At 38.9% G+C, this 22,454-nt stretch overlaps 1 protein-coding gene across 4 annotated transcripts; it reads right to left on the reverse strand.

The window, feature by feature from the left end:
- Window positions 1-1,856: 1,856 nt before the first annotated feature.
- Window positions 1,857-21,761, reverse strand: LOC149812935 (protein SOSEKI 4-like). Of its 4 annotated transcripts, none has more exons than XM_089992035.1 (5): window positions 21,593-21,761; window positions 21,136-21,227; window positions 20,978-21,047; window positions 20,611-20,732; window positions 1,857-2,520 (listed from the first exon to the last, which is right to left on the reverse strand). In XM_089992035.1, the coding sequence occupies exons 1-5, from the start codon at window positions 21,661-21,663 to the stop codon at window positions 2,456-2,458; spliced, it is 420 nt and encodes a 139-aa protein (XP_089848161.1). In that variant the 5' UTR covers window positions 21,664-21,761; the 3' UTR covers window positions 1,857-2,455. The 4 variants fall into 4 exon arrangements, 3 of the variants coding, with proteins under 3 accessions (XP_089848161.1, XP_089848164.1, XP_089848163.1); XM_089992038.1 differs by lacking the exon at window positions 20,611-20,732 and adding an exon at window positions 21,326-21,513; XM_089992037.1 differs by lacking the exon at window positions 1,857-2,520 and adding an exon at window positions 18,691-19,799.
- Between the last annotated feature and the right edge of the window lie 693 nt (window positions 21,762-22,454).

The raw sequence follows: 22,454 nt of genomic DNA on the forward strand, positions 1-22,454 counted from the left end.
CTACTACTTTTTTTTTCTCATACTTAACATGTGGAAACCCCCCCCCCCCCCCCACAGGCGGGGAGACATAGTCGCTGTCCGGCTGGAGGAAACGCCAAGGCTAGTATCCCTGACCCAAGGGCCTGTACTTGCTTCGGCTTATGCAAAGGAGATAACTCTGGGAATGGAACACGGGCTGCCTGTATGGCAGCCCAGGCCGGTTACAACTATGCTAACCCCTCAGGTCTAGTCTAATACCTTGATACTCCATAAAACAAAACCATCAGCTGATATGTTGATTGCTCCCCACTTAGCAGAAAAATAGTTGACTAGTATGTTACAAAAATGGTATGTATACAGCTCTGCAACAAATATAGCGAGATTTATAAAAAATCTCACGGATATATTGCGAGAAATTGCCTGAAAGTTTAAAATGACAATTTCTCGTGAGATTTTCAAACTGTGACAAATATCACGATATTTATATTTTTAAAAGATGTTCATCGTGAAAACCCCCAAGTTTTTTATTTCTAAATGTGTTTTATTTATATTTTCTTATAAAAATTATTATTTATATTTTTTAATTTGTGAAAAATGTCAAAATCTCTCTAGTTTTTTTGCCTGCCGAGATCCGGTATTAACTTTTGTCACTATAGTACACAGTTATGAGGGAAGTACATATACATGTAATATGACATTCATGTTTGATACTATAGGAATAAAAGACGCAGTCAGATTTTCATAAAGGTTTAAAAATTGATGATTTAAGATTTTCATGAATATTCAAGGCTAAAAAAAATATGCTTTTTATAAAAAAAACATCATCCAAGTCCTCTTATTAAAAGCCATCACCCCCTGTTAGTTTGTTACTGCCTACCTGTTGGATTGGGTTAAGTACAGCCGTTGATCAGGAGAGATAGTTAGGTTGTGAAGCAGTGATCTGGTTGGCATTATAATAGATCTGGTTCAAGACTGAAATATACTCTCTCTCTCTCTCATTGGTTGGCATTATAAAGGGTGTCAATGGGAGTATATTTGAGACTTGAACCAATGACAACCAATGAGAGACAGAGAGAGAGAGATAGAGTATATTGTACCAACTTTTTCTAAAAATTGGTCTCGAGTACAACCAATGCCCAGAGTTCTTGCAATTGGGATGAGGCTTGATGATGATAATTAATGATGTTTTCGTTTAACATAAACAATTAATTCTAGATTACCTACATGATAAAATTGTGATTTTTGAAGTCTTGAATTGTGCTATGATAATGGACAATATTATTTCAGACAAGCATTCACACTGGATTCCGGCTGCACATGGGTATTCCGGTGGGATGCTAATAGAATAGGACAATGGGTGAAAAAGACGAGAAAGGTTAGGGAAGAGATTTGTGGCTTTTAGGGAAGGTATACTAGTAACTACTGTTAAAAATTAAATACTATATTTTACAAGAAGATAACAAAACTCAACTCATATACTATTGGCACGCCATTCTCAGGGGGAAGCAGATCAGGTCATGCTGAAAATGAGCGTTTTTGCTCATGCTGACATCGTGGCCATCCGATTTGCATTTTAAAAAGCTCAAAAGTCAACAAAACCACGTGGCATTCATCCAAAATGCAAACAGACGGCCAAGATGTCCGCATGAGCAAAAACGCTCATTTTCAGCATGACCTGATCTGCTTCCTTCTCAGGGGCTTATTTTGTTCAAGAGCTTTTTGTGCATGATATTAATATGCACTAATGTTGTGCGTTGCAAAACTTTTCATATATATATATATATATATATATATATATATATATATATATATATATATATATATATATATATATATATATATATATATGACAACTGAACATATTAGGCCCAGCAGGTGGCCTTCCAATTTGATGGGGCCTCTGACATCGAGACAGGAAGCAGCAGCAGCACGAGGCAGTCGCAATTTCATGGTGACTTGATTTTTTCCCTTCTCTCTCTCTCATCCTTCGTTAGTCTGAAAAGGCATCTTGAAACTTGTTTCAATGATTGAAGCTGAGGGTGTTGGTGGAGATCGCAGCTCTCCTTCCGAAGGAAAGATGCTTCAGTTTTTTCGGGATTTAGCTGCGATTGGTAAGAAAGGGCTCAAGTGGCTCAGGTGGTCTCATAGCACGCCATTCGAATCCGTGATCAAGATGGCTAAGATTAACCTGATGTTCGGCATTGGACTCTACTCCGCAACTTTCAGCACTGTTTTCACATTCCCCTCCATCCCCTTCACCCTCTACATTATTTTAGCTACCATGGGCACATTGTTCTCCTACGTCGTAATTCATTCAGGTAGGCGCTTTCTGCTCTGCATTTTTCTTTGAAGTTTTTTAGTGTTGGCTAGGTGACTGCTCATTGTCTACCCAACAGAAATCGATCATTAATAAGTTGATCATTGTTTCTATCACCAAAAAAAAAAATACAGGTCGGCGTTTGCAGGAACCAAGCTCTCAAGCCCTTCTGGATGCCTCCACTGTGACCCTACTTGCTGCCCTCCTAATGATTCCGGCCATGGCTGTAAAGAAACTGATGGTGAGTTGATTTTGCAAAGAGAACAAAATAAAGATGGGAGTTGAGCAAGCCTTGATGTACTTGAGAAGATAACGGTGGTGCATGCGCACCTCAAAAAAATAAACATAAAAAATAATAAACTTATTCTTGTGTGATAGCTCTAGAGGTACAAAGACATATCAGGTAAAAAATAATAACGGTGGTGCATGCGCACCTCGATCATCTTGGTGTAATAGCATGGGTTCTTGGTGTAGCGAGTAATGAATCAACCCCTTCGTAATTGTCCTCCTAATGTGCATCATTGTCGTGTTCTTCGTTTTGTTTAAATAAAGATGATAGATTCGCATACACATCTCTTATTATTTTCTCCCGTACTATATGCAATTCACTCTTTGTGGGATATCTAACATAAAATACTTGTATAGCTTGAGAGGCTAAAATAAAGGGATCTTCCTAGTATGTTGAATGAAACATGTTGACACGTGTAAAATATTCGTCCTTATGTATGTGCATATTATCAAACCAATCACATCTAAATGTATACATCCAATTTCGTGCTATATATTTAAATTCGATAAAATCTTTTAGAATATTATAATAATTTATATCAGGCTCTCCTATATTGCCTTCACATGTAACCATTACCCCACTGTTTTGAGAACTACGGTTTTCATCATGAGATTGTATATGAAATATGATTCTATTAACATCACAAGTTTGATAGGACTGTGATTCGCTCTCAGATCTTCTTACAAGAATTCATAATTCTGGAAAATCATCTTCCTGATTTTATGAAAACTAACTTGTGAACTCCAAGTCATGTCCTATTGCAGCTTCCTAAACATTGTTGTACAAGTTATGGATTATTCATCTGTGTTCTCTTAGATATAACTCATGTTTAATGCAGTTGCTGAGTAAATACTGATGAACGCTCGCATGTTTCAAATACAAAAGTATAAGTAATAAATCGCCTCCGGCATTCATATGAATGTCATGTGAGAACACAGACAAACCGAGAGTCATTATCGTGTTGGGCCTACGATCATGTTGATCTCGATTGTTAAATCTAGAATCAATACTACTAAGATAAATTCAGCAAAAGGTTGCATATTCTGTTGAAATATATGTCTCAGCAATGAAAGCATTCGCTCATACTGAGTCCATCATCATGTCATAATAACGTCGTTCAACATTTCTTCAACCATGTCACAAACATATATCGTATCCTGGCTCTCATCATGATGTACATGCACTACATGTACGTGGGTTTAGGCTACACTCGTATGGGACTGAATATATTTTATGGTAAAACCATGCCCAATCAAGTGTAGTTTAATCAATGGTAGAACTTTATATTTTTTATTCTTGTAGTCTCAACCTGGGCATTGTATTCTACCAGCAGAATCGACATGAACACGTGATGCTTTAATTAATCGATCGATTCTAAATGTTTAAGGGTTCATAACTTCTGTCGTGAATGTGTACCTACGATTAATCCATATTCACAGATGATGACTTACAATATATTCAGTAAAAGAATCTTATATCAGTGGCATTTATAAATAAAAACACAAATTTTATATCAAATATGTTATATTTTTATTCTACATTTAGTCATTCATTTGTATAGGAGGGGCAGCTACAAAGGCAAATGCAACTGAGATGGATAACTGGGCAAGAAGCTAATATGTTATGGTACCTTAAATGGATAGATAGTTGTGCATCAAAAGTAGTAGTCACTGTATCAAAAGAGTGTCTTCTTTTTTAGTTCCCTTCTCACTCATTGGATGAAGTACCCTTTTTTCATTGATAGACATGTTCGCTTTATATGTCCTGATTTTGTATAGTAGTGGCATGTCACACAACTTGTCACCTTTATGTGGGCATGTTGAACCCAATTTTCTTCACCATATCCAGCTGAGCTCTTCTGAAAGGCTGGTCCCAAAAGACTTCATCTTACTTTTTTCATCAATAAACTCTAAAGGATCGTGTTTAATAGCAAGAAGAGTGTCCCTATGAATCATAGTGTTTCTCACGTTATCAAACTCAAAACTTAGTGCCACGAAAAGCTTTATCACCTTGATTCCTTTTTTGGCCTTAGTATCTATTTTTGCACACTTCTTACAATCTTTACACTTTTCACACTTATTGGATTTTATTAAAGCAAGAGAATCCCGTACCATCCATTCATGCACACGGCTTACAATCTTTATACTTTTCACCCTTCTTATTGGATTTTATCAAGGCAAAAGAATCGCATAGTTGCATTTCTGTGTAGAAATCTTGAATAGGATTATTTTCTTGCCTCGATGCCTTCAATTCAGTAGCCCCCAGATACAACATTCAAAGGTTATATAAAACACCAAACACAGCAATCCCAACAACAAATATGTTGTATATGCTGGAAAATTATCAAGATATAGCTAATAATGAGTGCAACCAACAAGAATTTCAACGGCAATCCAAAAGTCAAGCTATCAGCACAAAATCCCGAGATGAACAACCATAAAAAAAAAAAACTCACTATACTGATGAGTATCACAGCCAAGAATAGTTTTGGAAAGTAATGGCTGGTACTGCCCATGCTATGATGAAGAGTTCCGGCCATGACTTCCTGTTAATTTCATAGCTAGTAGCTAGTCAAAATTAGGTTTCTTTTTAGAGAAAGTAGCAAATCAAAATTAGTTAGAGTGTCCAAAAATGAAAAATGACCGAACAACCATGAAACTTGGAAAGAAAAATAAAAAAAATAATAATTTCTGGCCACTATCCAGGTAAAAATGGTTGAACCAGTCATTCAGAGGGAGGCTCAAGACATTAATTAAAGGGTGAGGGAGATGGTGGAAGATAGTTGAATGCTCTCCCCCTGAAAAAGCAGCAGGGGGGTTACACTAGGTTTTGGATGTCATCCAAATCGGCCGTTAGTTATTTGGTTGCAACTCTGTCTAATGCAACAGTATGATTAAGCTTTTCCTCCACTCCATTCTGTAATATATAGTGGCCATGCCCTTTTCAGATTAGTTGGCTTTTGTGAAAAGAAATTTCTAGATCGTAATGAGATTGTAACTATGACAAGGAATTATTTGGCTTTTGTTAAATTTTTACTAGTGCCACCAGGCAATGCTTCATCCCATGCATCCTCGGCCCCACTTTTTGACCAGGTGTCCATAGATAGGATATGACTTCCACTTATTAACAGATCTGATTGGACGATACAGGTTTGGATCCAAAGGTTCTGATCAGTACATGTTGTCGGGTATAGCTTTATAAAATTTTATGACACCAGTTGTGATTAAGATGTGTAGTTTTTTTTATGTAAAAAATACGATAAGATAATGCTCTATTTGACAACTTAAATTCAGAGAGAGAGACGAATGATGCCCAGGATATCTAACAAGCAGACATTCTTGGGTATTCTAGTTAATCAATCGAGGGAAGTAAACAAAATGTTCCTGAATCAGGTGCAGCAATGTTTGCCCAAGGTCGAGGTGCTCCTCGTGGATCCCAAATTTTTGGAAACAAAAAAGGGTTTTTGCGAGAATTTTTTTAGAGAAGGTGTTCGAAAACCAGATCCGAATTTGAGAATTTTGAGGTCCGTTCTGCAAAGTTTGCACTCCTTTTCTCCTCCGTTGAGCAGCACCTAAAGTTTAAAGTCTTTATTTGTGAGTCTGTAACTTGCGAGTATATATACTTCGTTCACAGATCATAAAGAAAAAGCGAGCTTGGTAGAATGGACTACCAAAACTAAGAAAAAAAAGATAGACATAAACACAATATGCAAAAGTTTGAAAGTTCAAAACTTATAAAAAACAAAATAAATGAACCACAAAAAAATATTAAATCTCACATCAGGCTTTGGTAGCTCTTTCTATGTTATTGGTGAGTGTAGAAAAACTCAAGCAACACTCCAACTAACTGCGGGATCAGAAAGAAAAGTGGGATAGGGGAACTGGGTCATAGGCTAGGATATGTGGACTCAACTAAGCTAGGTCTAGTTGTACAGAGATTTCAATAGGATAAGGGTGCAACTAGGACTTGAATACTAGATGTTGAAATGAGGGGTGACCTCTTATTTGTAGTTTTTTCTGATGAATCTTGATACATTTCTTGAATATCCAAGATCTACATTTTCGAATTCATTCGAAGTTGATATAGAAGTCTCCTATTGGTTGGCTTTCTAGGTGGCTTTATAATATTTAAATAAAATATGGATAATTATAATGATTCAAATTTTAGACGACACTAGTAATTTTGAATATTTAACGAGTTGTTACTATTTATAGTGATTAATTGTTAATTAACAAATTTAATTGGGAATTTATGAGGTTCAATATAAGGTGTTTGGATTTGGACCTCAATAGAGATCCAAGATGATCAACCGACATAAACGTGAGTTCAAATTGTCTAAATGAGCACGTAAGATCCACTGGATCTTAAGATATCTAGGTTTGGATCCCAGATAATTTGGGTCAACCTAAATGAGCTTGGATCGAGTTTAGACCCATATTGAGATTTATAAAAGATATAGAGGAATTTTGAATCCATCTATGACCCAAATGGGTCTTGCTAAGGACTTGGATCCACTGGAGACCCAAATGAATCTTTCAAAGAAAACTAGGATTTTGGATTCATTTGAGACCCAAATGGATCTTGCTGAAATTAAATAGGGATTTAAATCCATTTAAGACCCAAGTGGATCTCACTAATACCAAACAGAAATTTTGATCTATTTAAAACCCAAATAGATTTCACTAAAGCTATATATAAATTTAGATTCATTTAAAACCCAAATGGATCTCAAGAAGGTAAAAATGATTTGGGTCCATTCAGGACCCAAATGAATCATATTAAATATAATATATATTATATTAAAATATAATATTCATAATAAATTGAATTTGATGAGACCCAAAAGGAAATTCAAAACTTGAATTTTCCACATTAATTCAAAATAAAGAATCCCAAAATTCCTTGACAGACAAACTAAGGTTTGATCCTTGACAAAAAAACAATGCGGAACATATCTATGTGGTAAGATTGAGTCAATAATGCTTGAACCTATGATTTTCAGTTGAGAAATTCTGGGCTTTCAATAGCACCATATATATATATATATATATATATATATATATATATATATATATATATATATATATATATATATAGGAAAACTGGAATATGTAAACTAGCAAAATATGTAAATTATTATGAATTGAGATTTTTATAAGTTTTTTTTTTTTTGCAAATCTAACCCTGCAAATGCATTCGACATGGTACGTTTGCTGGGAATCAACTACTGGATTATACTAATCAGATTAAAAAATGCGATTTTGTATGATTGAATATTTATAAAAATCTGAGTTGTTGATTTTCATGCCTTAAAAGATCCTTCTTATGCATCCTAATAGGATAATCTAAGAGTCTGTTTCTATAAAACTAAGCAACTAGATCACATTTGAATAGTGAAATTTTAGAAAAATAATAATAAAAAACCTATAAAAATATCAGTGCATATCAGTTTACTTATTTTGTTAGATTACATATTTCAGTTATCATATATATATATATATATATATATATATATATATATATATATATATATATATATAGAGAGAGAGAGAGAGAGGTAGCTGCTTAATCCATAGCTACTTAACAAAAGCACACTCACGCGTCCATCATGTGACGGATGCTCAATAATTTTTTCTTGCAGAAGAAGCCAAAGGTAAAGGAGAGTTAGGTGTTGGAGTCAGTGAAGAAGGTTGTTCTAGTTCTAATGTTGCGGATCCTAGAGTTTGGGCATAATGGTGGTCTTGGGAAGTCACGGTTCTGAAAGTGGACGGTTCAGTATAATTACGGGTGATTATAGTTGGTTGGGTAACAATGGTTGGTGCAAAAGTAGGAGACCATGAAATAGGTGAGTCAATGACATGAAAATCACCCGTAATTATACTAAACTATCTTCCACCATCTCTCACACCCTTTTTCATGAGAGGGTGGTGTATGTTCCCCCCCCCCGATGATTCATTGAATCCCACGTCTGTGTTCGGGGGTCTGAATGAGCACCACGTATACAAGCACATGAGGCTCGTATTCCCGTGTATGTTGACATCACTTAGCATTGAAGTCTGGTGTGGTTGCAAAGACTTCAGTACCCTTTCTTGCTATTCTTCTCATAAAGCAATGGTTTGAGAAAATGACAAAAATGTCCTTCATTCAAAAAAGAAAAAACAAACAATTCAAAAAATAGACAAACATGTCCTCCATCCAGAAAGTCGAGGATGATGTTGACTCTTCAAAGTCTTCTTCTTCTTTCTCCGTAAAACACTGTAAAACCCTCTCTCTCTCTCTAGAGAAGAAATCAAGGGAGGCAAAGAGTTCTCCCTGGAGAAGGCCATGAACATCAACCCTTTCACTCTCTCCTCCTTCTCTCTCTACTTCTATGCACATCCAACAGACGATCCTACATTGCTCCATCAAACAGTGACTGACCTGCACACTGACTATAGCATCATTCAACTTGATGAGTTGTGGAGCCTGATTTATAGTTTTTGCCCTTACAAGAGGGGGTTTGGGGGCTCCTCCCAGCGTGGGTAACATCATTCAACTTGATGAGTTATGGAGCCTGATTTAGAGTTTTTGCCTTTACAGGAGGGGGGTCCGGGGGCTCCCCCCCAGCACAGGTCCCGGGTGTCGTGGTCAAAAAATGCATAGGGTGTCGTGGTGAGAAAGACATATGTTTGTTCCAAGCAAGGTTAGAAGAAATCAATAGAAAATCCAACAAGGAGCATGTCAGAATCAAGATGTGGATGTCAAGCGAGAATGGTGTTGTGCAACTCAAATAACACAGAATAATAGGGGTCTGGTTTTTAGTTAAAATGGAGAATGAAATGGCAATAGAAATTGTTGAAAATTTACAGGAATAAACTAGACTCAAAAATGAAGACACCACTTTTTACGGATTTGGAATATGACCTCCGGTTAGAGAGATATGGCCCTCACAAGTTGGTCCTAATTCGGGTAGCGATTTACAGTGATTTGCTTACTGAATAACACTACAAATCGCTATAGCAATTTATAGTATTTTTGGGTCTCCAATGAGCTCCACAACGATTTATAGTGTTGTTCGATCTCACTATAGCGATTTGTAGTGTCTTCTGCAAGGCTCGGCCACTATGACTTTAACTGTAGTCTCAGAACATATTATTGGCTGGATCTGAAACAGATGCAGTTGGATCTAGTAACAACTATGCAAGTTCATCCCATTTACTATAGATAAGAGTTTCATCCACATCTATTATTACAAGGCCTTAATCCCGCTATGAAGTCTAGTGGGGATTGTTTTCTCAAATCCATTTACACCAACACTGTTTGTTGCTAAAAGTGTCTGGTTCAAAGAACAAACTCGATCTAGATACTACTATTTCACATAAATTTTTTATGGAGTTTGGCTTTTCTTGATAGGCACGGATCCCAGTTAATATATAATCACGCACTGAAATGAGTTGAACAAAATATGGCGGTATTTAGGTGATCATAATGGAAGTACATGGGTTTGATGCTAACATTATAATGTGTTGCAACTTTTGACATATAAATTAATTAGGGGTGTCAAAGGGTCGGGTTTGACCTGGGCCCAACCCATACCAAACCATATAGGGCTAGGGTTTGGTGATAAATAATAAGGTCTGATTAGAATCTGGGTTGAACCCGGAGGGTCTGATTAATATAAGAAGTCGCGTATGGTTTGTAAAAATTAATTCATACTAACCCCGGGCCCAACCCGAGTTCTGACTAAGATTCACAATTTTCAATGTAAAAAGGTTAAAATATATTATTTTACCGGGTCTAGTTCATGTAATCTTTATAAGATTCGTGTATGGTTTCACTTATAGTGGGTCTGATTGGACCTGAGTCCAGATACCGTACTAGCATCTCAAATCAGGTCTGGGTCTAGTTCCACCTGAATTCGAACCAAACCCAACTGGTTGATATAAATGCAGAGACTACTGTTCACTGCTGGCCCATTCACTTAGTTAGGGTGCGAGTTTGATTGTCAGCGCTTTCACCTGTATTGGATCTAGTAGGATCTGATTTAAGACTGATTAACAATCCAGGTCAGACCCACAAGGTCCGATTTATATATAGAGGTGGTATAATTTATGAAATTCCATTCTAGATTGGGTCCAACAAGTTTCAATTTAAGATCCAAAATTTCTTGATGTAAAAAATATAAAATTTATTATTTTACCTCTTATGGACGGGTCTGGTTTATGTTATCCTCACAGGACCCTCTTATGGTGAGCCCGATCCGAACTGGGTCTGGCGCAGTACCAGCACCACAGAATCAACCCGTTGACACCCCTACTAGTTTTTTTTCTCATACTTAACATGTGGACCCCCCCCCCCCCCCCCCCGACGGGGAGACATAGTCGTTGTCTGGCTGGAGGAAGCGCCAAGGCTAGTATCCCTGACCCAAGGGCCTGTACTTGCTTCGGCTTATGCAAGGGAGATAACTCTGGGAATGGAACACGGGCTGCCTGTATGGCAGCCCAGGCCTGTTACAACTATGCTAACCCCTCAGGTCTAGTCTAATACCTTGATACCCCATAAAACAAAACCATCAGCTGATATGTTGATTGCTCCCCACTTTGCTATATAAGAGCAGAAAAATAGTTGACTAGGGTCCCTAATGCTATGTTTACAATTTCCTTATTCATCATCAAAATCTTATACTTGAATTGTCGTGTACAACTTCCTTATTCATCATCAAAATATTGTGCTTGAATTGTCGTGTACAACTTCCTTGTTTTAACATGGATGACACGCTTGGAGTCCATTGAGAAGAGGGAGGGTCAAGATGAATGTGGTAAGAATTATTTCTATCATATTAGATGTTGTCTAAATGGATTCAGGTTCGGATTTGGGCATGGATGATGAAAAGCTCATCCCAAATAAACCTTTTTACATGTAATCAGGTTTGCAAACATATCAAACTAATTTAGATATTGGTAGTAGAAAAAAGTTAAAACCATATCGACATTCCATTGTTATCAACTATGATTTTGGATTTCCAAATCTCATTAAATGAAAACAAAATCAGTTGAATATCGGATCCATTGACATCCCTAACTAAATTCATGGCACCTCCTTCCTTGAGGATTTTCAAAACAAAATCAGATCAGGTACAATCACATTTTATGCTTTGATTGTGCCGTTGTACCTGATCGCCCAACATCGTTGGCTGACGGCCCATCAGCTTGGGGTCCTAACAAGAGATGGAGAGCAGCCACGTGAAAAGGCACACTCAAAGTGTGACATCTGCTAAAATGGTAAATATCACTATATTTGTCACTGTTTAAAAATCTCGTGAGAAATTGTCGTTTCAAACTTTCAGGCAATTTCTCGCAATATTATCATGAGATTTTTATAAATCTCGTGATATTGGTTACAGAGGTTACAAATGCAACTAGAACGTACTTAGTACTTAGTAGATTTCTTGGAAAAGTAGCTCTTCGCTTAAAGATTGCAATTTTGATCGGAAGAGCATGCTTACAAATGAACATAATCCAACCCATTCATTTCTCAACGCAATACACCTAGTTAAATATCTTTGCAAGAGGTAAATGTTTTTTTTTTTCTCACATGCATGATTCATTTAAGTACATGGTTTAAGTTTTATGGTTTTTCTAATAAGCATTCATGTGTAAATATGAATCTTGTGCTTATTAAGTTGGGTGTGCATTTTAGATCCAGGTCTGACTGGGTTCCATGTCCATGTACAGGAACACATTCGCCATTCTCTAAAAGGTCGTGACCCTTCTCGTCATTAACCATCAAAGGACACACCACGATGCCGGCGGAGAATCGGGATGTCGAAGCTGAGATGCCGGCGAAGAATCCGCATGAGGAGGAAGCTGCTGTGTTAAGACGTTTCATGGAGGTCGTGCCATTAGGATTAAGTTTATTTACGATCGTCCTAACACTAGGAGGCACCAATCTCATCACTGCCTTTACCAAGAGCCCTGTCACAACACTCTTGTTCGTTGTTATTGCAATTGCTGGCTTTCTTCTCTCTATCTTTATTACGAGTATTGTGTCGGGGGCGCAGAATGTGGATTTAACTGGCCACTTTCGCCAAGTACTGGATGTGCTCTCAGGATGCAGACGATTAAAACTTTCCTGCCTTGCATGGGCGTCGATTGCATGGGTTATACTTCTGTTCCTGGGTTACTGGATAATCAAGCCTCTTCTACCCTCAAACTGATACGTGTTGAGAAATCATTATTAAAATCTCTCTCTCTCTTATATATATACTTAAATCTGCCCCAGTTTGACAAGTTAATTCGAAGAATTCAAATATTCCAGGACTATAGCGTGAGATCCAAAGCATATTAAATATAAGTTAGTGCGGAGACAAGAAGAATCAAGAAAGCTCGAGTGGAAACACGAAAATTTGCCGAATAGGCAAACGTCCAGAGTAAGCATATAGGAATTTATTATACTAAATTGAACAACAAGTAGTGAAGTGGTGTTGTGGTAGGACACACGGTTGTGTAGAGCCACAATCCCAATTCAAAACCCATTGTGTGCCCAGGTGTGGTAGAAAGGAAAAATCTTTTTTTTCCTTTTTACATGGAAACCAGAGTTCAACCAAATAGGTTAAAGGCAATTAATTCCACACTCTTTGCAATGGAATTGAAGATAGCACAAGTGGTGGGATTTGTTGCCCCTTTGGTGGATGACCCCATTTTGAAACCCCCTATGTGTGGAGTCTTTTTGCACAAACCACTTACAATTTTTACCTTTTTAGAAAAAGGTAAAACGTGGGTACAAAGAACCCCTACATTTTAGCCATCTCCAATGAAAAATGTGTGCAAAGATGCTACTCTTTTTACTTTTTCATGTTTTTAGGAAAATCCCACCACAAGTGGAGGAGGGGTACCACAAAAGAAAAAGGTTGAGGAAGTTAGAAAAAAATGAAGTAAAGAGGAGAGGGGTGTTATGGGAAGAAGGTAGTAAACCACCAAAATTAGTGGGATTGAGGGGGAGACGTTCCATGCATTTAAAGTTTTGAACTCCACCAAAGTAGGTGGAGATAAAATAGGAAAAAGAGGGCTTGTCAAATCATAAATCACGAATTCTCTCTCTCTCTCTCTGGTGATCGGCTGCCATTGTTAGACATTGAATCTAGTCCGCCTCGCAATGGCGTGCTGCTCCTTCGCGATGCCATGTAGTATGAGTATGGTGTATCCCACCATCTGCACTCTAGCAGAAAAAATGCACCTACTATGGTGGTCGCAAGCCATGGTCATAGCCTTTGATGGCGTTGGGTCAAAGCTCTTTTGTGTGGATTATTTGGAACCCATCGTAAATGGGTTTCTGACCATCCAAATTGTGTTGCACTCCTTCTCAATGTTGCAGCCCTAAAGTGATGAACGCCTACAACGTCAACCCCAGGGCATTCGGGTCTGATGTGGAGGGTTGTTCAACCAGGTCGGACCTTTGTTGTGGTCGATGCAAAGGTCAATTATGGCGACTTCAGACGTGTGTGCGACATGGGCATGTCAAAGCTCTCCGCTTGAACTTTCAGATGTTAGTATGAATCCGACCAACTGCTCAAAACTTTCCACCACACGTAGGTGTAAACTATGGTAGGTTATAGTTATAGATGAAGTGATGTGCATGATATTAAGTTACATTTTCCAGGATTGGTACAATGAGTAAAGCATATGAAAACGTTTACATACACGTTAGTGTTTGATAATATTCATAACATGAGTTGTTATTGTTTTCCAAATAAGAACTCTAGTATAATATAATGAGCAGAAGTATAAAATTCATGCGATATCATTTTACTATTTGGTTTCACAGTATCAGCAAGTGGTTAAACAGTAGCTAAGAAACCACTGGAATTAACATTGGGAATGTGTTGTGTGACTTGATATAAGTTTTTACTTGTTATTTCATTATGTCTTCAGAAATTTGGATAAGAAAGCTAAGAGAAAGGAAACCGTGTATTGCATGCCTCATTAGGTTGTAGGGTAAAACAATTCTGAACACTGTTCTGGACCTAGTACACCGTTACTTACCTTAGGTTGCATCATACGTGAAGAACCATGATGGAGCATGCATAGGTATGTATGCACACATTGATATCACATACCCTGAATAACAGAAAGTAATGTTATGAAATGGAAATTTATAATGGCATGTAGGGTGATTGAAAATGGTAATCGACGAAGGCTCGATTGAGCCAGTTTATTTGCTGTTAAGACCAACCATTTACAAGGTCTGTGCGGACCTTATTACCAACTGGTCCTAACCTGATCTAGTGGAACCAGTGTGTGCCAGTGTATCAGGTCAGAAACGTGACCCGTTTCGCTGGGCAGCACACACTGTTTCCACAGTTGCTGTCAACACCACGTGTGCCTGTGGCACCATTGGCTCTGCTGGGCTGGAGCTGTGGTGCATAGGCTGCGAGCTTACAGGGCCTGCTAGATGATCGGATGATCTTCGCAACATCGACAGCAGCATGGTGGCGTGGCATTCCTGCTGTCGATGGGCGTTGTTCGGCTGAAATGAAATCATGGATCATCCACTTTTGGCGACGCTGGCATCGCCAGCATGTTGTTGGAGCAGCAAGCATGTTGCTGCTGCTACCAGTGGGATGCTGATGTTTACCGATTGTGACCCTGTGTGGGTCCGCCATAGCTAGCAGAACCCCACACATGAGTTTGGGCAGGGGCCGGTTTGACCCTAGCCTTGTTCCGGTCACACCCATGACTGCGAACCGAGTTGACCTTGTGGTTGATTTGTTTCCTAGCTGTGGTTAATTATTTTGCAGCCCTAATTGATCAACCTCAACCAAGAAGAGGATCGCATACCTTAGTTAGGTGGCAACCACACGGCTACACTATGGGAGGGCTTATGGCAGCCCGATGTGATGGGAGAGGTCCATGCAACATTAATATGAGCGCACCTAAGGAAAAAGAAAGAAAGAAATATATGTGTGCCACGTGGATGGCATAGTGCGGGTGCATACACCCTCGCTCAAGATTTCAATGTGAATGTGGGCTTCGAGTTGAGCCATGTTCTGGGTGGTTCACTCCTTGGTGGTGCTTATGGCACCCTGGCTATAAAAATGCATATAATATATGTGAACCCAGGGCCAGGTTTGGGATTTTAGAAATCCCCTCTGGTGCGATGACTTGCACAGGAAAATAAACAAAGAGTAAAAATGTATGCAAAATCATAAGGCTTGCAAGGCTCTGGGTACACCTACAAGATGGTGTATGTTACTGGACCCCTCGTGGTGCGATGGCTCGCACATGATTATAAAGAAAAGGTTAAATGAAAACATAAATATAAAAAAAAAACTTCAAGATTCTGGGTACACCTGAAAGAAGGTGTATGTTACCGGATTCTCCGTGCTCTGGGTACACCTGAAAGATGATGTATGTTACCAGACCCATGATCTACCTTGGAATGGGTAGGTGGTACAAGCTCCGTGGGACATTCGAGTTTTTGTGAGAGCTAGGCGTCTCACCCGGTCCTCAGTCCACGAAGTTAGGAGGCAAAACTACCAATGCGTCCTAGGTGGTAGATCCAAGTCTTCTGCAGAAGTGTCAAGGGGTGCATCCTAATTTTCTTGTTCTAGCCTCTGGGGAGCCCTCTCTCGATCATGGACCGTATCCTTTAGATATTTGTACGGCTAGTCATACGGGTTACAAAATAATAGACCTTCGTATGGTGTCGGTCTGATACGATGTTGAATGCTTGTGCGTACCCACAAGGTAAGAGTAAAATAAACAAAAGAAAAGTGTTGAATTGTTCTAGTAAATAGTCTCTGTGTAAACATGAAAATTAGTGACATGGAATCTGTAGAAATGATAGAAATAAGATCATGCTTGTGTGAATGAATTTAGCTATATCACTATTTTCTTTAATGTATAATGATGTAGAAAGCATGCGTAATTCAATAGAATATTCCAAGATTACATGATAGCTCAGAACTTAAATTATTGCACATATTTGTACACGGGGCACTGAACACAACATATAAATATAATGCTTCTTACGCAAATAGGGGAGTCTGACCCTTTTGCTTTAAATCTTTTCAGGTAGCAAGTAAAATGGAGCATCGGGATGTCACTTACGGATGTGGCTAAGAGATCTCATTTATTTCAGTATTTTATGTTTTGACTCTGATTAGTTGTTTTGATTTTCACTTATGTGATGTAATTGATACTTTTGATTAAGTAATGAATTGTTCAGTATTTCTCTATCTCATCTGTAATTCGCCCAACACTTGAATTTCTCACTTCTACTGTTTCAATAAAAAAAAATTATCCAAAATTTCACGTCCAAATTGTTTGGTCCTACCTAGGATCCATGAGAAGCCATATGTACACTTTGCACCTTCTCTCATTTCAATCTTTTTTCTTCTTCACCATACTTGAACATAAGTTCATTGAATGTTTATTCATCATTATATGTGTTGTAAGAGATCTTGAAAGATCCATACTGTAAAGGTAAGGATGTCATAATCAAATGCACTAGGAATGAGTCAGAAATGGCCAGCTTCATGTCATTTAGTTGAGACGCTATGTTCTTCATTTTCAAAATGTGTTGGCAAATGTTACCCCCTCCAGAATATTTCATAGTTATGAGTTTCGATATTAGGGTACTAACTTTAGCCTTATTTGAACTGACAAATTGTGCTTCAATAGCACTAAGAAAATCCTTTACTGTCCTGCATTGCGATATAGCACTACGAATATTATTATTCACTTTAGATTGCAAAAGCAATATGCTAAGCCTATTCGAGCACTCCCACTTTTCAAAAACACTCTTTTGTTTAGCAGTGCTTTGATCTGTTAGGGCAGAAGGTTCATCCTTTCTCAAGGCCAGATCTAGATCCATATACCCTAATATGAAAAGAACAGTTTTTTTTTCAATCACTAAAGTTAGATCTGTCAAGAAAAGGAATAGAACTTAAGCCATCTAAAATCACAGGACTAGTAACTGCATGGCAAAAAACATGTATAAAAAAATATTTATAAGAGACAAACTTGATGAAAAAAGCAATAAATGAAAGGCCTTTGATATGCTTATTTTCGGGCGAGTGAAGGGGGTCATTAAAGTCTTACTTTGGTAAGAACTTCAATACGCATAACCACTACACCTTCTGACCATAGTTGGTAAAACTAAGACTCATGTGAAGCTAAACCATCAACACAAGGTACCTTTGGATACACATGTGCGATGTATCTCAATACACTTGCCTTATTTTACCTTAAATTTCAAACACGATAAAACTCTCTTTGGGTCGTTTATCGTTTCATGAATTTAAGTACAATATTAGTATTGGCTAAAACTTTATGAAAGAACAAAATTTGACAACATACGTGTATTTAGTCACTTTGGTAACATGAATTTATTAAGTTATCGAACTATCCTTAAAGCCAATATTATACATTCATTTATGCATGCATAATTACAAATAAAATACATGAACATGACAAAATAAAGCTTTTAACACGCTGTAACTTAATGTTTATGCTCGTGAACTGAAGAAAAGTAACAATCCATATCAAAAATATGATGAACCAATCATCAATTAACTGTATCGGTTCTTAATCCTTATGAACCAATGATCAAAACTCCATAATCGGTTATAAAACCTCACAAACTGGTGATAAAACCCCCTGAACCGAGCCTAAAACTGTATGAACTGGTTATTAAACCCCTGAACCGATCCTAAAACGTATGAATCAATGAAATAAACCTCAGAATTGGTTCAAAAAATCACTGAATTGGGTCTATAATAGTCTGAACCGGTTCCTGTAACACTGAGCCACTCTTAGATGACTGAAAACCGGTTCCAGAGAGACTTGAATCTGTTCAAAATTAATCTGAATCAGAGGAAATGGTTCTCTGGCACTCTTACAGTGCAGTGGACCCAATTCTGTCATGCTATCAGATCCATAACCAAATAATCTAGTTTTAACTAGATTCTGGATCTATCACAGACAAAATTGGATCTAGCTTACATGTATCTAATCTAGATATTCAGGGCTATTCAGATTCGGGTTCTGAGACCCGTAGCCCCATATCCGGATCCAACCCAGTAATCATTATGAGTTGGTACGGTTCAACACATTCAGATCCGAACAATAACCTTATCCAAAAGAACACAGTGGATCAAGTATGGATCTAGAACCCAGATTAGGTTTCACAAACCACAACAGAATCCAAAACAAAATAGATATGGGTCACAAGAACCTTGGAAGTCTTATTCGAAACCTGAATCCGATCTGTAAAACTTTATGGATCAAAATCAAGTAATTTGGGTTGGGATCCAAATAAGGACCCAATCTGGATCCAAAACTCATTGGATCGGGTTTTGAAATTACTGAATCCTTGTCCCAAAGCTTGGACTAGATCCATTTTTAATGGATCAATACGAATGGGGCAGGGTCGGGTCCAGACATGGACCAGACCCGAGAGTATAAAAACTCTCTTTATGAGTTAGGGTTTAAAAAAAATCCAAACCGTCTTCTGACTTTCTCTTTCCCCTCTCAGAGGGCGCCGCCACCGTCTCGGACGGTCCAGCAACCGAAAAATCGTCGGCGTCCCCATCGGCAAAACAAATGGCATCATCCATCACCTTTGTCTGTAATCGATGGCCATGACCGACGACGGTGGGGAGGCGACATCTCTGGCAGCCCGACAAGCTGCAGAGATGCCGACGACTGCCATGTCGGTGACACCGTCAGCAAGATAGAGTGACAGATTAGCAGTGCCCCACAAGGGAGAGAGACAGGGATGGCCCAACCGGCGGATGAAGGCCCCGATCAACGCCCAACTGGTGGTAAAAGATTTTTTTTTTGGCATTTTCGGAAAACAGCCGACTCAACGGCCAAATTTTCAGAAAAATGGTGGAGGATCGCCTGTCTGATCCGAATACAACATTTGTGCCTCCCTTCTTTAAGAAAATGACCCAGATGAGGGCGGTAAGGGGGGCATCGCCGTTCAGAAGGCGGTTCCGTCGAAAAACCGCAATCGGTAAAGGCATAAACTCAGCGCGTAACGTGAAAGCGTGGGTCTATAACCTAATGTTGAGCCTGCGCATAATAAAAGAGCAAAAACATACCTGTAGCAGCCATGGTAGCTTGCAGATGGCTGTTGAACAAATGGGGTCTTGCGGCTCTAAGACTTCTGACTCCTCAGCTAGTCACAACCCTTGATGAGTGCAGACGCTCCAGCGATGGTAAGTAGGATCTGAATCCCAGGTGAGGTAAGTATCAATTTTCAGATATTTGCTTTACCATATGGGGTTCCTCATCATCCCCTTTTATATTGTAAAGAGATTTATTAGGTAATAGTTTCCTTTTATTTATAATTGTTACCTCAAAAAATTCGTTGGGCTTATCCTATAAGGACACCTTAACTCCAACACGTGCAACCACTGGCACTTTTCCTAGATTTGATAAAGTACCACTTCCTATAGGTGGTAGCTGCAGTCATCACAACTAGGGATGACAGTGGACCGGGGTGGGGCGGTGGACAAGGTCTCCACCCCCGCCCCGTCTCTAAAATGTAACCTTCATCCCCGGTCCATGCCCATGGTGGGGAGACTTTGGACCTCCACCCCCACCCCATCTCAAAATACTAATCCTCGTCCCCGTCCCCACATTTGCCTCGTCTCTGCCCCACCCCCGCCTCATCCCCCGTCCCTGCCCCGCCCCCGCCCTATCCCCGTCCCCATCTCCTACTTCTGCAAGTCATCTAATAAGTTGGCCACAAGTAATCTAATAAGTTTTTTGGAGTCGGGAGAGGAGGATGAGGTGGATGCCGAGGAAGAGGATTATCGGTGTTGCTTCGTCTGGGCAATGGGTGGCGGGTGTTGTTGGTGATCTATGAAATAGAGAGTCGAAACTTTGAAGATGGAGGTCATGAATTTGAAGAAAAAAATGATGTTGGTAGTTTGAATTTTGAAGGAAAAAAGAATATGCGGACCAAGAATTTGAAGAAAAAAGATGAATCGCAAACAACATATAAGTTAAACCGATAAAAAAATGAGAATTCTTACCAGAAGCGGACATAATCTCTTCCAATAGTTTAGAGCCTTTTAGAATATACTCGTTCCCATTTGTGGGGTAGATCAAATCGTCTTCACAGAGATCGTGCCACACGAACCCGTTCTTATAGCCTCTATTTTTTCACAACAACAAGAGAAAGATTCACAAAACCCTAATCTTTCCAATGCAATATTTAATAGAGAAAAAAGAGAGACAAAAATACCTAATTAGCAATGCTAGCCACAAAATCAAAGAAAATAGAGGTGTCTGAGAATAGCATTAAGTGGGTATGGGAATTTTACATTTAAAAGATGAAAGAATGGAGAAAGAAATGGTGTCAACCAAAGAAATCCCAGTTATGTGTGTTCATTTTCATACCTTTTGCAGGACCACGAGTATAATGCAGGCATCCCCTTCCCTCCTAGCACATCCAGACGGTCTACAGAATCTGAAACAAGATAACCACGGGTAAGAATCAGGAATCTTGAAAGAAAAAAAAAGTAAAAACATAGAAACCCATCTTGGGAAAGGGGGACCTTGATGAAGTGCGGGTGTTCGAGATGTCGGTTCTTGCAGAGGTAGTAGAATGCAAATGGGGAAGGGAAAGAGGCAATGACGATGGCTCTGACTGATAAATAGGGTTAGGGTTAGTAATAGAAGATAAAATATGAAGGGGCGGGGTGGGGGAAAGTGTCAGTCCATCCCTGCAGGGGGATGAATTTTAACCTTCATCACCGCCTCCATCCGCGTTTCATGTCCTCCATCCCTGGTCCAAACGGGGCGGGGCCCCGCTTTCCCCCGGTCCACTGCCATCCCTAATCACAGCGAAGGATTTGGCAGCTGCTACTTTTCTAAATGAATCAACTCGCGCTCTCCGACTGGCAGTTTCCCAACAGGAGTACCGTATATTCCATCTATGAGGAGCCAGATTATGACAATTAAAAAGAAACGAAAGAACAGATAGGCTTTGAGATGGTTTCAACCAGAATTTACCGTTTGAAGCAGAAGTGATGGATGGATCTCATCCGAGAGGCGTTTGAGAAATAGCTAGTAGAGCTCCTCATGGCGTTGGAACAGGCGGTGGTGATGAATAATTTTGAAGCAGATAAGATATCGCTGCTCTTGTGACCATGTGTTTCCGATCAGTGAGAAGAAAAGTCTGTGTTCATTGGCCCACAGTACCATTTAGCAGCTGCCGCTATTAAAAGAATGGGCCAGATGTTTGTCCAAAGAAAAGAAAAGTTAGATTTTTATCGTTTTTCTTCCAACATGAATTGTTTAAAGAACTCTATTTTAGAAAATTTAAGGAGGCTTTTGTTTGAAAAAAAAAGGTAAAAGAAAAATTGTAGGGGAGTCGATGGGCCTGGTTTACCAGGACTTGACCCGAACCAAAGGTCGACAAATAAGAAAACCCGATTAAGACCTGGGTTCGGACCCAAAGGTCCGATTAATACATGGATCCAGGTATAGTGTGTGAAATTTTATATCAGACCGGGACCTGACCCAAATTTCGATTAAGACCCAGAATTTTTCAATGTAAAAATGATAAAAAAAAGGTTTTAGTGACAATGGTCCGGGTTTTGGTTCATGTAGTTCTTATCGGATCTGGGTATGGTTTTTTTATAATGAATCCGATTATACTCATGTCCAAGCCTGATACCATACCCAAAAATCTGGTTCAAGTCTCGTTTCACCTGGATCCGAACCAAACCCGACGGGTTGACACCCCTATAAAATTGTAACAATAGATTTGGCACCCAACATACGGCATGTCTTAGACGTTTCTCAACATACTGGATCATGGTTTCTCGAGATCTAAATTCGTCATCGGACCTAGCTACAATATGTGAGGAAT

The sequence above is a fragment of the Nuphar pumila genome, chromosome 16 (assembly GCF_984573655.1).
Source record: "Nuphar pumila chromosome 16, dmNupPumi1.hap1.1, whole genome shotgun sequence".
NCBI lineage: Eukaryota > Viridiplantae > Streptophyta > Magnoliopsida > Nymphaeales > Nymphaeaceae > Nuphar > Nuphar pumila.